Here is a 12,112-nt window from a genome sequence, read left to right as displayed (position 1 = left end):
ACTATTCCACTCACAGAGCAGAACCTCTGGCCTGCAGTCCCCAGGCCATGTCCTTCGGGAAAGACAGTAGCAATAAAGTTGAGGTACTTAGCCTGTGAACAACTGTGGGGCCAGGAGGTTCAGGGTGAGTTTGCTTGGCTTCCTGCTAGGCTGGAAAGCAGGGAAAACACTACCTTGGGGTTTTCAGGGCCCTTGGGGTCCTTCCAAGCTTGGTGGTAGCAGCTTGTTGGCCCCGCACGCTGTGTAAGTGCCTCCGCCTCTCAGGGCCTCGCTTCCCCACCTCTATAAAATGGGGTGGGCAGCTCTACCTGTCAGATCAGGGATGCGTGAGAGAGAGAGTCTATCAGTGACTCTCCAAGCCTTGAATCCTTACTTCTCTCCCGCTCACACATCTGCAAGGGGGGATCACCATTACTATTCATTAACAAAATGACCTCCTCTGGAGCATTCAGCATTGTCATGTACTGATGCAGTCAGTACATCATGAAAGTCATGAAGACCCTACTGTCTTGGGGAGGAAAATGAGCACAGGGGGTCCTGTTCCATCCGAACACCCAGACAGAAAGGGCCAGGCTGGGGTGGAAGCCCCCAGCTTGAAAGGACAGCGCTGGTGATGGGGCTGGAGTAGGAGCCAGGACTGGGTCAATAAGCCTGACTGGTCTGTGGTGGACACTGCATACCCCCTTTTGGCTCTGGGCCTTTCCAAGCCATCCCTGCTTACCACTTGCCCACCTGCCTGTAGAAGGAAGTGTCCTGGAGTAGGCGTACCTGGGAGCTGTCCTCATCATGGGTCCTCTGTATGGAATAAATGCCTCCCGGCAGGAAGGGCAAGACAGCTCCATCCCTGTTGCCTGGCAACCTGAGCCAAACACATCAGCAGCAGGGATGAACCACAGCAGCCTGAGGGCACAGCAGGGAGGGCTGGGCCCTGGTGGGTGGGCCTAGAGTGCCGGCCAAGAGAAGAGGTGGCAGACCGGAGTGGACCCTGCACTGGAGCCCAGGGCAGCTGCATGGGAGACAGTTGGCAGAGGCCCTGATCCCATGTCTTCATCCTTGCAGCCCCTCTATCCTGTGCTGTGTCCAGACTGGGAGTGTTACTGGCTTGGCATCCTACTCTAAGCTGGTGCTGAATAAAGAACCAGTTCCTTGCTAGAGCGGCCTGGAGAAGGCGATGGCACCCCACTCCAGTACTCTTGCCTGGAAAATCCCATGGGCAGAGAAGCCTGGTGGGCTGCAGTCCATGGGGTCGCGAAGAGTCAGAGATGACTGAGCGACTTCACTTTCTCTTTTCACTTTCATGCACTGGAGAAGGAAATGGCAACCCACTCCAGTTTCTTGCCTGGAGAATCCCAGGGACGGGGGAGCCTGGTGGGCTGCCATCTATGGGGCTGCACAGAGTCGGACACGACTGAAGCGACTTAGCAGCAGTAGAGTTCCATTGGCCCCAGTGATCACCAGGTCTTCTAGTCTCCAGGGGGATATTGCAAAAGCCAGAGATGGGCTGGGGCTAATCCAACCACATGGCCAGCTGATGGCAGGCACCGGACAGAATCAGGGTCTCCAGGGTCCTGGTATCTCCAGGCCTATGAGGGAGGAGGAAGCCAGAGGAAGAGTTACCCGCAGAGCTGGTGGGAACCAGCTTCTCAGAGTGACTGGTTCTTCCCTCCTGTGTAATTAGTTCTCAGCTAGAACTTGGGGAATATTCTTCCTCCAGGGCAGTAAGGCGGACTTAGAGGACTTTAGTGACACCATCCCTATCAGCTTCCTTTAAACAATCCCAGATAAGCAGCTCACACTGTATGAGAACAGAGGGCCTGCTATCCAATCCCAGCTCCATCAGACTCCCTTGAGGAGACCCCGCTTCCTTCCTAGAGCCCTCCTCCCCGCTCGGGGCCTCAGCATTGCTACCAGTCTGGGGGGATTAAAGGCCACTCCCCACCCCCGCACCGCAGCTCTGCCTCAGCAAAAAGCCTGGCGCGTGATTCCCCAGGAGGCATTTACTGTGGACCCCGTTTGTACACAACCTCAGTGTTCTTCAGTATCCCCACCCTCCTCAAGCCTGGGCCTCTCTTTGAGGCACAAGGCCCGACAGTTCACTGCTTCTCATGGTGACCTGGGTTTGGATTTCCAACCTGCCACATAAGCAGGGAGTCGCTGGGCGTGACCAGCTCTCTCAGAGCCTTTGCAAAACAGGATGAATCCCATGTCTACGGCTCCCTGTGGGGAGCCTTGAGCACACTGGGTTTTTCCCAAATGCCACTTGGGTTAACTGCGGGAGGGCACAGGAATCCGGAAGGGTCAACTCCATTTTGTCAGGAAGGGCTGGCTGGGTCTGGACACCACCTTCCCTTCTTCTCCAAGCCCCTAGAATAATGGATCCTTCCCCAGCAAGGTGACCAGGCCACCCCCCGCCACCCCCTCCACCCCACCCCCACCCCGCTGAAGATCCTCTGCCAGTTCCCCACCACCCTTGGGAGAAAGTCCCAGCTCCTGGCCAAATCAGTCTCTGTGACCTGCCCTCACCTCCTCTCCAGCCACAGGGGAAACTGAGTCAGTCTGTGACGCCCCCCAATACTGGAAACCTCTTGCTCCAGGGAAACCCATGAAAGTAAGAAGCCCCACCCCAGTGCCCAGGCCCTGGAGGAAAGCTGAGGTCTGCAGCACAGAATGCACCCAAGGGAAGTCCCCTTCCTCACCTGCCCACTGCACCCAGCTCCTGCTGGGGCTCCCAGCTGGCATGCTTTTCAAGCATTTTATAGGCGTAACCTTTACTTTAAAGGCTCCATCCTCCCCTCAGGAGTGAGGAGTAATCTGCTTTCTCCTGCACCCTGGTCTGTCCTCTGATTACGTCACCCCCTAGGAACGACTGCTACCCGGTCCAGGACGTGTGGTTGAGCCACCTGGGCTCCCACCAGCCTTGTTACCAAGAGACCGAAATAAATATACCTTTCAATTAAAAATAAATCATTTTACTAAAATAATAATGGATCATGGTAGTGAAAATTTACTTTTCAAAATGATCTCACTTAGTTCAGGGCCAAAGTTACCGAAATAATAAAGGGAATTGGAAATGTCAAGTTCGGTATTAGAAGCTCTCTTAGGAGTCCTCGGGCATTAGGAACCTTCATTCTTCCCTGCCCTGTTCCAGGAAGCAGAAACTGGCTTTCTCAGCCTCACAGTCCCCTCAGGGCTTAAGTGCCTAGCCCTGCCTACGGCCTGATTTCCTGGCAGCCTGTCTTTCGGGATCTAACAAAAGCTGGCCATCTCAGGGTGCAGGGGGTACTTCTCCCTGGCAACCTCCACCATCTTCTCTGTAGTGAGAAATAGAAAATAATGACACACACACGGACAGTTGAAGAAATGCCCAGCATAGCAGTCCACTCCCGACGTTTATGAATTCTGCAGTTCGACCTAACCTTTCCTCACCTTCTGCAACGCGGCTGCCCATCTGTTTCTCTAAATTATTTACGCTGAGACCAGACAGCCCTACACATTCAATGGCTCATTCATTCCACAACAGTGGAAGACACGGTGGGCAAGACAGGGACACTCTGCAGCCTGGATGGGACACAGATGGTACCACCCTCAGGCCTGCCCTGGGCGAACTTGCAATGTCAAGATAACAGGTATAAGGATAACTATTCATGGGCTAATTTTAGGGATGTAATAAGTAACAAAAGGACAATGAGGCTGTTATATTTTAATGGTATTCATTATAATTTGCAGGCTACAAATGATAATGATAATCAGACCATGTAATTATCGTTACACCTGCACCACCAAAACCAGTTCTCACAGTTTCTTGTTTCTCTTCTGGCTGGTTCTTGAGCATTTATCATCAGCACTGAGGATATCACTTTTTTCTTATGCCAGAAAGAAAAAGAAAGCACACACTAAGTTGTATCTGACTCTTGCAACCCTACAGACTGTAGCCTGCCAGGCTCCTCTGTCCATGGGATTGTCTAGGCAAGAATATTGGAGTGGGTTGCCATTTCCTTCTCTAGGGAATCTTCCTGACCCAGGAATCGAACCCAGGGCTCCAGCATGGCTGGATTCTTTACCAGATTCTTTACCCACTGAGCTACACAGGGAGCTGTTTCTTATGCTGAGTACAGGTTAACTCTAGTCTTGGTGTCTGTGTGTGTCTGACCTCATATACCCAGTTGTTTAAACAAATAAAGCAAAGGTTCTGGGTCTGTATCCAACGTCCAAGGTTCCCTCTCTTACCCAGCCACTAAGGCAGGGAAAAAACTTGATAAGGGAAAAAGCAGGACCAAGAAGCTTAGGCACGGAGTCTCCTGGTGACTCAAACTGGATCTCACAGAAAGCTGGATGTGTCCCTTCTGCCCCATCTCTGGGGGCCTTGGTGCTCTCTCACAGTTCTTCAGAGATGGTGGTAGCGATGGGGGTGCCCTAAGAAATTCAGGTTCCATAAGATGAAGGGTGAGTTGAGCACAACCAAGGATAAATGAGCCAATCTTCTATGAAAGATTCAAGTGCTGTGGATAAAAATCCTCCGGCTTGACAAAGTGGCAGGTGTTAGGAGGAAGAACCTTATTTCAAAGCCGCCTTGACTCCTTTCACTTTCAATGTACTGATGGGCCACCAGCAAATCCCACACAGCAAAGATCTCTCATCATTTTCAAATGAGATATTTACTAAGTACAAACCTCCTGCAGTTGGACAGGTGGGAAAGGTGACTAGATCTTAGGTGCTAAAATTTTCTCTTAAGGGGCTTAAAATTCAGGTAGGGTTTTTGTACCTAAAAAAAGTTAGTAAACATTTTAAAATCCTAAATAATCAACACAACAGAGGCCCCGGGGCAGCATATGATTGTTTTTAAAAATGTTCAAAAAAAGCAAAGCTCTGCCATGGCAAGTGCCCAGCTAGACTGGGCACAGCAGGGCCGGCGGGTCTGGGAGGAGCAAACTTCTGGGGTTAGGCAGAGTCACCAGGCCAGTGGCGGGCTTCCGGGGTGGCTGCGGCAGTGTGCATGGTGGGAAGGCAGGGGTCCAGAGTGGGCCCGGCCATGGGCAGGGAGGGAGCCAGCAGTGAGGACTGGGATGAAAGTGGATGGACAGCTCCTTCCTTCTCAGCAGTAGCAAGCCTGAGGGTCACCTTCAGCCTCCTGCTCCCCACCCCACACACTTCTACAAAGTGGGGAGAAGAATGAACAAAGCTTCCTAGAGAGGATGGGCCCCTTGTGAGACCTACTCCCTGCGCTCAGCCTAGCACACTGCCTGTGGAAGCATCTCCTCCTCTTCTCCTCTGCAGCCTTTAGAAAGCACCGTGGTCACCTGTCCCCTGAAGGTGGGTAGGACACCCTGCTACGTGCTTCCACAGCAGCTGTTCCTCCCTTGTCACGGCTCTCGAAGACCTTTACTGGAATTAATACCCGCAGACATCTGCACTCCCCAGTGGACTATAAGCTCCATGAGGCAGGGATCCACTCAGAGATCTGGCTGAGTGAATAAATGGATGCAGGGAGAAGGAAGGGAGACGTGGGTGGGGGAGGGAGAGAGGGATGGTTGAGCAAATGACTAAACAACAATGCTGCCTGCAGGGTCACTGTGCGGCACGAGTCCAGAGACACCACTCACTCTGTGTCCAGTGTGTGGATGGCACCTCCAACAGCGCCTCTGCCAGGGGGCATGGGGGGCACCTAGTCAGAGGGGGCAGCTGGCCTGCTGGCCTCAGCCTGGGGAAGCAGACCAAACTTGGGTCCAGCTGTCTTCCTGCTCTGGCTGGAGGAGTCTCGGGGAAGGGAGATTAGCAGTGGCCAGCGTGCAGCAGATACTGCGCACTTTCTCCTCCAGGCCACACACACTTGGAGAAGCCCTGCATGAAGCCAGAGCCCCCATAGAACGCCAGCAGAACTCAGAAGCAGGGCTGTGTGCCTGAGGCGAGCTCCGTCCTCAGATATCTGCTCATGCCTCCCTTCTCTGGATGCCACCAGGTGCCCAAGTCAGGACTGGTGTGCATCACGCCCTCTCCCCAACCACTGCCACTGGCATGACAGCAAGGCCAGCAGGCTCAGAGAGCCATCTGAGCCCCAAGAGGATTGTTCAGCCTCCCCACTGCAAGGAAACCCTTTATCCTGGGTCTACAACACTCTCTGCACAATCCCTTCCCCTGCCAAGCTGACACTGGCCAGCCCTGTATTCCACAATCCAGGGCAAGCAATCATTCTGTGCCTGGAGCGGGTGCTCTCTCATAGACTAGAGGTATTCTCTCTAGACTGGCTCCTTGAAGTGTCCCAACATAACCTGGCCCCCGGTATATCTCTGAAGGCCCCATGCCCCTGGTATTATCTGGTTCAGGGCACCCTCCTCATCACTGGGCTCCAGGGTGAGCACTCCTTTCTGGGACCCAGCTGTCCTTGCCCACTGGCCTAGAGAGATGCCACCATTATGCCAGGTACAGGAAACAAGAGAAGGCCATAGCCCTCCACTTCCTTCCCCTGGCCCGTCTCCAGGAGGCTCAACTTATACAGACCAGCCCACTGCTGTTCTAGTAGTCTCCGCTGTGCTCAGCAGACCTGAGTTCCCTATGTACAGAAGGGGAGGGACCTCCAACATCACACAGGGAGGGAGACCCAGGGTGGAGGTGATGGCCAGAATTCAGCGGCTCCCTCCACTACACAGGCTGTGGAGGATGTGGGCACAAAGGACCAACATGTGTAAAAGCGCTTGCAGGCAAGATGGAAGTCACGGTTGTGGTGGTAATTTTTCTGTTTCGTCAGGCTCAGGGATGCACATGTCCCCTGCATAACTCGGGGACCCCAAAGCTCTGTAAAATTGAAGGTAAATAACCCACTAATGACCTAATAAAGCGGGAGGAGTCTTCAGGGCCTTAGAGCTCCCTGCCAGAAAGAATCAATGTGGCTAATGGCAGTGCCTTTTCTCCTAATGACCATGTTCAAAGGGCTCAGAAACCATGATCCCAAACGACTAGCCTGGCATTCCCACCAGGTCACCCAACCCAGCCATAATCCTGGCCAGAGCTTGGTAACCACCACCTCCTAGATTAAAGATTCCCAATTCTTGGCTTTCCCAATTCAAGGTCACGTCACTTCCCAATGGCATGTTAGTGACCGGGAACAGGAGACACGAGTTTCAGTCTCAGAAGTGTTAGCAACTTACAATAGACCTCTGGGTCCACACCCTATCCTGGGGTTCGAACTTCCCTTATAAACATGCTGGGCTTCCCTTATAAACATGGGGGCTCACGCTCTGAGGGCTTCAGCTCTTGTTTCTGTGATTTTAGGTGCAAAGGTGGTTTGCAGAGCTCATCAGGGGCCTCAGCCCATCAGAGGTTCTGAGGGAGCCCAGAGTTTTCACTCAAATACACCAGATGCATTCTCCTCATCAAACCCTTGGTCCTTCACTGAAGCATATTCAGACTTGGAATAAAACTGTGTTTACTGACAACCTCTCAGGGTCCAGCCCTTTGAGAGACACTGAGGAAACATGAAGGGGCAAGAAAACAACCCTCAGGCAACCATCTTACAGAGACAGAAACTAAAGCTCAGAGAGGCTTCGAAATCTCCTCAAGGGAACACAGCTAAGAATTCAACTCCCAGGGCTCTAGCACCGGTTGGATTAGCCCTGTAATGTGAAGACCAATCCCTCTACTCCCAAATCCCTTTAGGCACAAGAAAAAGTTAGTTTTGTGAAACTGGAATCTACTAAGATCAGAAACTCAAGAGTCCAGGACACAGGGCTGGCTGGTTGAGTTCATCTTGCTCAAAAATGCCCAGCTTGGCCCTAAAACCCATGTCAGAGCTTGGCCACCTTCTGACACCCTTCTCTGAGCCATCCCTGCATCCCAGCTAATGAGCAGCGGCAGGCAGGCGACTGTCATGTGACCTCCACAAGCAATATGTACACACACATCACAGCAGCACCTGGAGCTCACCAGGTCCTCCCAAGGTTGTGTGTGTTGCGGCCCCTTGTACAGACAGGTACTAGACCAGGTGAATCGGACTGGTTTGTAGAGCTAGAGCTGGTGGTCCTGCCTCCAGAGACAGCCTTCTCCCAGAGCAGCTCAGGGCCCAGCCTGTCTCCCCGCAGCCTCAGGTGAGAGGCCTCTGCAGGGATGCTCCGAGAACCACTCCTTCCTACAAGTGTCAGAGGCTCCATGCTCTTCAGGCTGGTCTTCCCTCCTCAGGACTAACCTGGCTTTCAGAGACGCTTTCCCCGGGGGAGCTACCAGACAGCAGGAAAGCCGTTTGTCTCCTCGTCTCCCTGGCCCCTGGCCCGCTGCCACGGTGGCCTCCCCTCCCCCAAGAAGGGCGGTGAGCTGGGAGGTGGGGGTTGGAAGAATCCGCCGAGAACGCTCTTGGGAGGGGTGCTGGGAAGCCAGGCAGGGCGTGTCGCCTGGTCCTTTCTCTGCCCAGCGCCGGGCTTCGCGGCTCTCGGTGCAAGGCGCCCCGGTTCCATCCCCCAAATCTGCCCGGCACTGGGGAACCCCTGCTGTCATCGCTCAGACCCCTGAGCCCGAAAGCGGCTAATACACAGCAGCGAAGGGCAACGGGTCTAGAACATTCGGTGCCCAGTCGGACGTAAGTCAGGGGAGGTGGGCGCCCTGTTCCCCGACGATCTGCACCTGCTCTTTTCAGAAGAGACAGATGTCGGTCTTCTCGCCGCGGCCGTCTGCCCCAGGGCCTGGACGTGTCTGCAATTACGGTTCCCGTCAGGGGCCCCAGGGAGCCCCTCCGGTGCCGCGGTTTGGGGAGCGGCCAGAAGCCAGTGCCGTCTCGTTCTCTAAAGAGGTGCAATCGCCCTCCCTGCGACCCTCATCGGCGCCCCGCCACCTGCGCGGTCGCCCGCAGCCGGTGCCGCAGTGCGAGCGAGCCAGCGAGCCCGGAGCCTTCACGCCCGCGGCCGGCGCCGCCGAGCGAGCCGCCGCCCTCCGGTGTCCCCGGCGCGCCGCACCCCGAGCCCCCACCCCAGATCCCACCCTCACCCCCACCTCTGGCCCCAGCGCCTCGTCGTCCCTTACGCCTGGAGCCTCCCCTGCCGGCCCCTCCGAGCCGGCCACGACCTCCCCATCCCCAAACCTCTTCTCTACCCGGGCACCGAGGGGCCTTTTCGAGCCGAGGTCGGGGTCCCAGTGGGGTGGATGATTTGGAGGCGGGGGTGGGCTCGACTCCAAACCCGGGGAATAAGCGGGGTACTTACCGCTCTGCTCCCCCAGGAAGACCAACTTGAATTTTCTCAGTGGGTTTCCAAAATCTCCCCCTGCGGACATGGTGCTGGCAGCTGGGGCTGGGAGAGGAGGAGGAGGAGAAGCGAAGGAGCAGGGAGGGGAGAGGAGGAGGGCGAGGGGAGGCGGCCGGCGGTGCGGGAGCCGGAGGGGGAAGGGCTGGCTGCGCGAGTCCCTGACTCCCCAGCTGCGTCCCGGCCCCGGCCTGCGGCTGCGTGTCCGGTGGCGGAGGAGGAGGAGAAAGATAAGGAGGAGGAGGAGGAAGGATGGGGCTGGGCGGCCGCAGGCGGCGCTTGATGCGGCGCGCTCTGGACGCCCGAGGCGCGGCGCAGACTGCGAGGATCGGGCGGAGCGGGGCTCAGGCGCGCGGGGCGGAGGAGCGCTCTCCCGAGCCGCACCAGTCGGCCCCCCTCCCGCCTTGCTTCTCCGCCCGCGCCTGCGCTCTGCGCGCTCCCTAGCCTCTGATGTCATGCGGGGCCCGTGGCGCTGCGGGGCTGAGGGGCGTCAGTCCACCCACCCGGAGCCCGCACTCGGGCGAGAGAGGGTCGCTCAGCCGTTCCTTGAAGAGGCTACCGAATCGGACCCTCTCTCATTACCCCACTGCGTCTGTCTTCCCCACTCCATCTCCCTTTTGAATGCAGAAAATGACGTGAAATTGTCAAGGGATATTTGTTAATTAAACCTAGATGTTACCCCTTCTTTCTACCCCTGCGACACTGATACACACAGCCCAGCCATCCGAGAGGGTGAAAATGAAAGAAGTCGGGGCGGGGGGCGGGGGTGGGGGGGGGAGGGTCGGTGAGCCAGGGTGTGGTGGACCGTGTGGGCGCAGACCGGCTCTACTGGCATCTTGTACGTGTGTCTGGCCCTCCCTCCTCTCTTCTCTCCAGATCCCTCCTCTTGGGCCCCTCTGTAGAGTCATAGGTGTCCCCCCCACCCACCCACAGACATGCCCAACTGGAGAGGAGCTCCGATAAAAGGAGCACCCTGCTTCAACCGCTCCTAAGCACCACTTTATCCTAAACCTAATGCCCCGTGGGAGAGAAGAGGAAGAGGCCCTGAATGTCAGCTCCTCCATCTCCAGGATGGATCCCTGGATCCCTGGACCTTGGGATCTCTGGGCTGACACCACCACTCCTTGCCCTGGCAATTAGACGTATCTGGACAATGAGCTCCCAGAGGACAGGAGGGAGACCTCCCATTTGCCTTTACATTCACCTGACCTGTTAAGGCACACAGATAATTTGTGAGTGGGTGAGAACAAGGAGCAGGTGCCAGGCATTAGATGCTCTCCCAACCAGGTCCTAGCATTCTGGGTAACTGAGGTTTCACCAAGCTGCTTCTGCTGTGCTGCAGGCAGGTGGTCTGTTCTTTTAGGGCCGTTCAATGAATGTTCATTTGGGATTATACCCTAGATGTTAGGGAACAAGTTTGTGTGTGTGTGTGTGTGTGTGTGTGTGTGTGTTTCATTCAGAGAGAAAGGTGAGAAGCAACCTTCATCTCTGGAGTTTTCTAGGGGGCATTTGTTGCTCTCTTTTTGACTTACATAGCTGGCTTGGAATGTCTTCCTGTCTGACTCCCTGGTTTATTACTTAGAATCTTTCTCTCATTGCTTATTAAAAACTATAGGATGAACTCCAGATCAGCAGTTGAGTCTCCACTGCTGAATCCCAAAGACTTAACTTTGAGCTTAGGAAATAATTGTTGAATGTTTGGATGAATATCTAGAACCCAAGTCAGTACAACTGTTCCACTTATTGAAGAGACTGTGTTTTCTCCATTGTATATTTCCCCCCACTTTGTCATAGAGAAGTTGACTGTAAGTGTGTGGGTTTATTTGGGGTTCTATATTCTATTCCATTGGTCTATGCATCTGATTTTGTGCCAGTGGCATGCTGTTTTGATTACTGTAGCTTTGTAATATAGTCTGAACTCAGGGAGCATGATTCCTCCAGTTCTTTCTCAAGATTGTTTTGACTATTCAGGGTCTTTTGTGTTTTCATACAAATTTTGAAATTATTTGTTCTAGCTCTGTAAAAAAATGCCTTTGGTATTTTCATAGGGATTGCATTGAACCTGTAGATTGCCTTGGATAGTATGGTCATTTGAACAACATTACTTCTTCTAATCTGAGAACATGGTAAATCTTTCCATCTATATGTCATCTCCAATTTCTTTACTCAGTATCTTTTAGTTTTCTGAGTACAGGTCTTTAAACTTCTTAGGTAAGCTAATTTGTAGGTACGTTATTACTTTTGATGTGACGGTAAATGGGATTGTTTCCCTTATTTCTCTTTCTAATAGTTCATGGTTCGTGTATAGAAATGTAACAGTTTCCCATATATTAATATTGTATCCTGCAACTTAACCAAATTCATTGATGTGCTCTAGTGGTTTTCTGGTGGCATCTTTAGGATTTTCTATGAATGGTACCATGCCGTTTGAAAACAGTGACAGTTTTACTTCTTTCTTTCTTTCCAATTTGGATTCCTTTTATTTCTTTTCCCCCTGATTGTTGTGGTTAGGTCGTCCAAAACTATGCTGGACAAAAGTGCTAAGAGTGCACATTGTCTTGTTCTCTTCAATAAGTGGCACTGGGAATACTAGCCAGCTATGTGTAAAAGAATGAAGTTAGAACATTTTCTAATACCATATACAAAAATAGACTCAAAGTGGGTTAAAGACCTAAATGTTAGACTGGATACTATAAAACTCCTTGAGAAAAACATAGGCAGAACACTCTTTGACATGAATCATAGCAATATTTTTTTCAATCCATTTCCTAAAGCAAAAGCAAACACAAACAAACAGGACATAGTTAAATTTAAAAACTTTCACACAGCAAAGGAAACCATTGACAAAATGAAAGAGCAACCTACTGTATGGAAGAAGACATTTGCAAATG

The 12,112-nt window shown here is 53.2% G+C and overlaps 1 protein-coding gene across 1 annotated transcript in view; it reads right to left on the bottom strand.

Moving 5' to 3' along the window:
• RAB6B (RAB6B, member RAS oncogene family) overlaps positions 1-9,604 on the bottom strand; it is a 58,910-nt gene extending 49,306 nt beyond the window's left edge. Inside the window, exon 1 of the mRNA XM_069565430.1 lies at positions 9,183-9,604. Coding sequence (XP_069421531.1) covers positions 9,183-9,252 — 70 coding nt within the window. The 5' untranslated portion in view covers positions 9,253-9,604. The remainder of the gene's footprint in view (positions 1-9,182) is intronic.
• Between the last annotated feature and the right edge of the window lie 2,508 nt (positions 9,605-12,112).

The sequence above is a fragment of the Ovis canadensis genome, chromosome 1 (genome assembly GCF_042477335.2).
Source record: "Ovis canadensis isolate MfBH-ARS-UI-01 breed Bighorn chromosome 1, ARS-UI_OviCan_v2, whole genome shotgun sequence".
In the NCBI taxonomy this organism is placed as follows: Eukaryota; Metazoa; Chordata; class Mammalia; order Artiodactyla; family Bovidae; genus Ovis; species Ovis canadensis.
The sequence above is the reverse complement of the archived record's forward strand: the minus strand, read 5'-3'. Positions and strand labels throughout refer to the sequence as shown.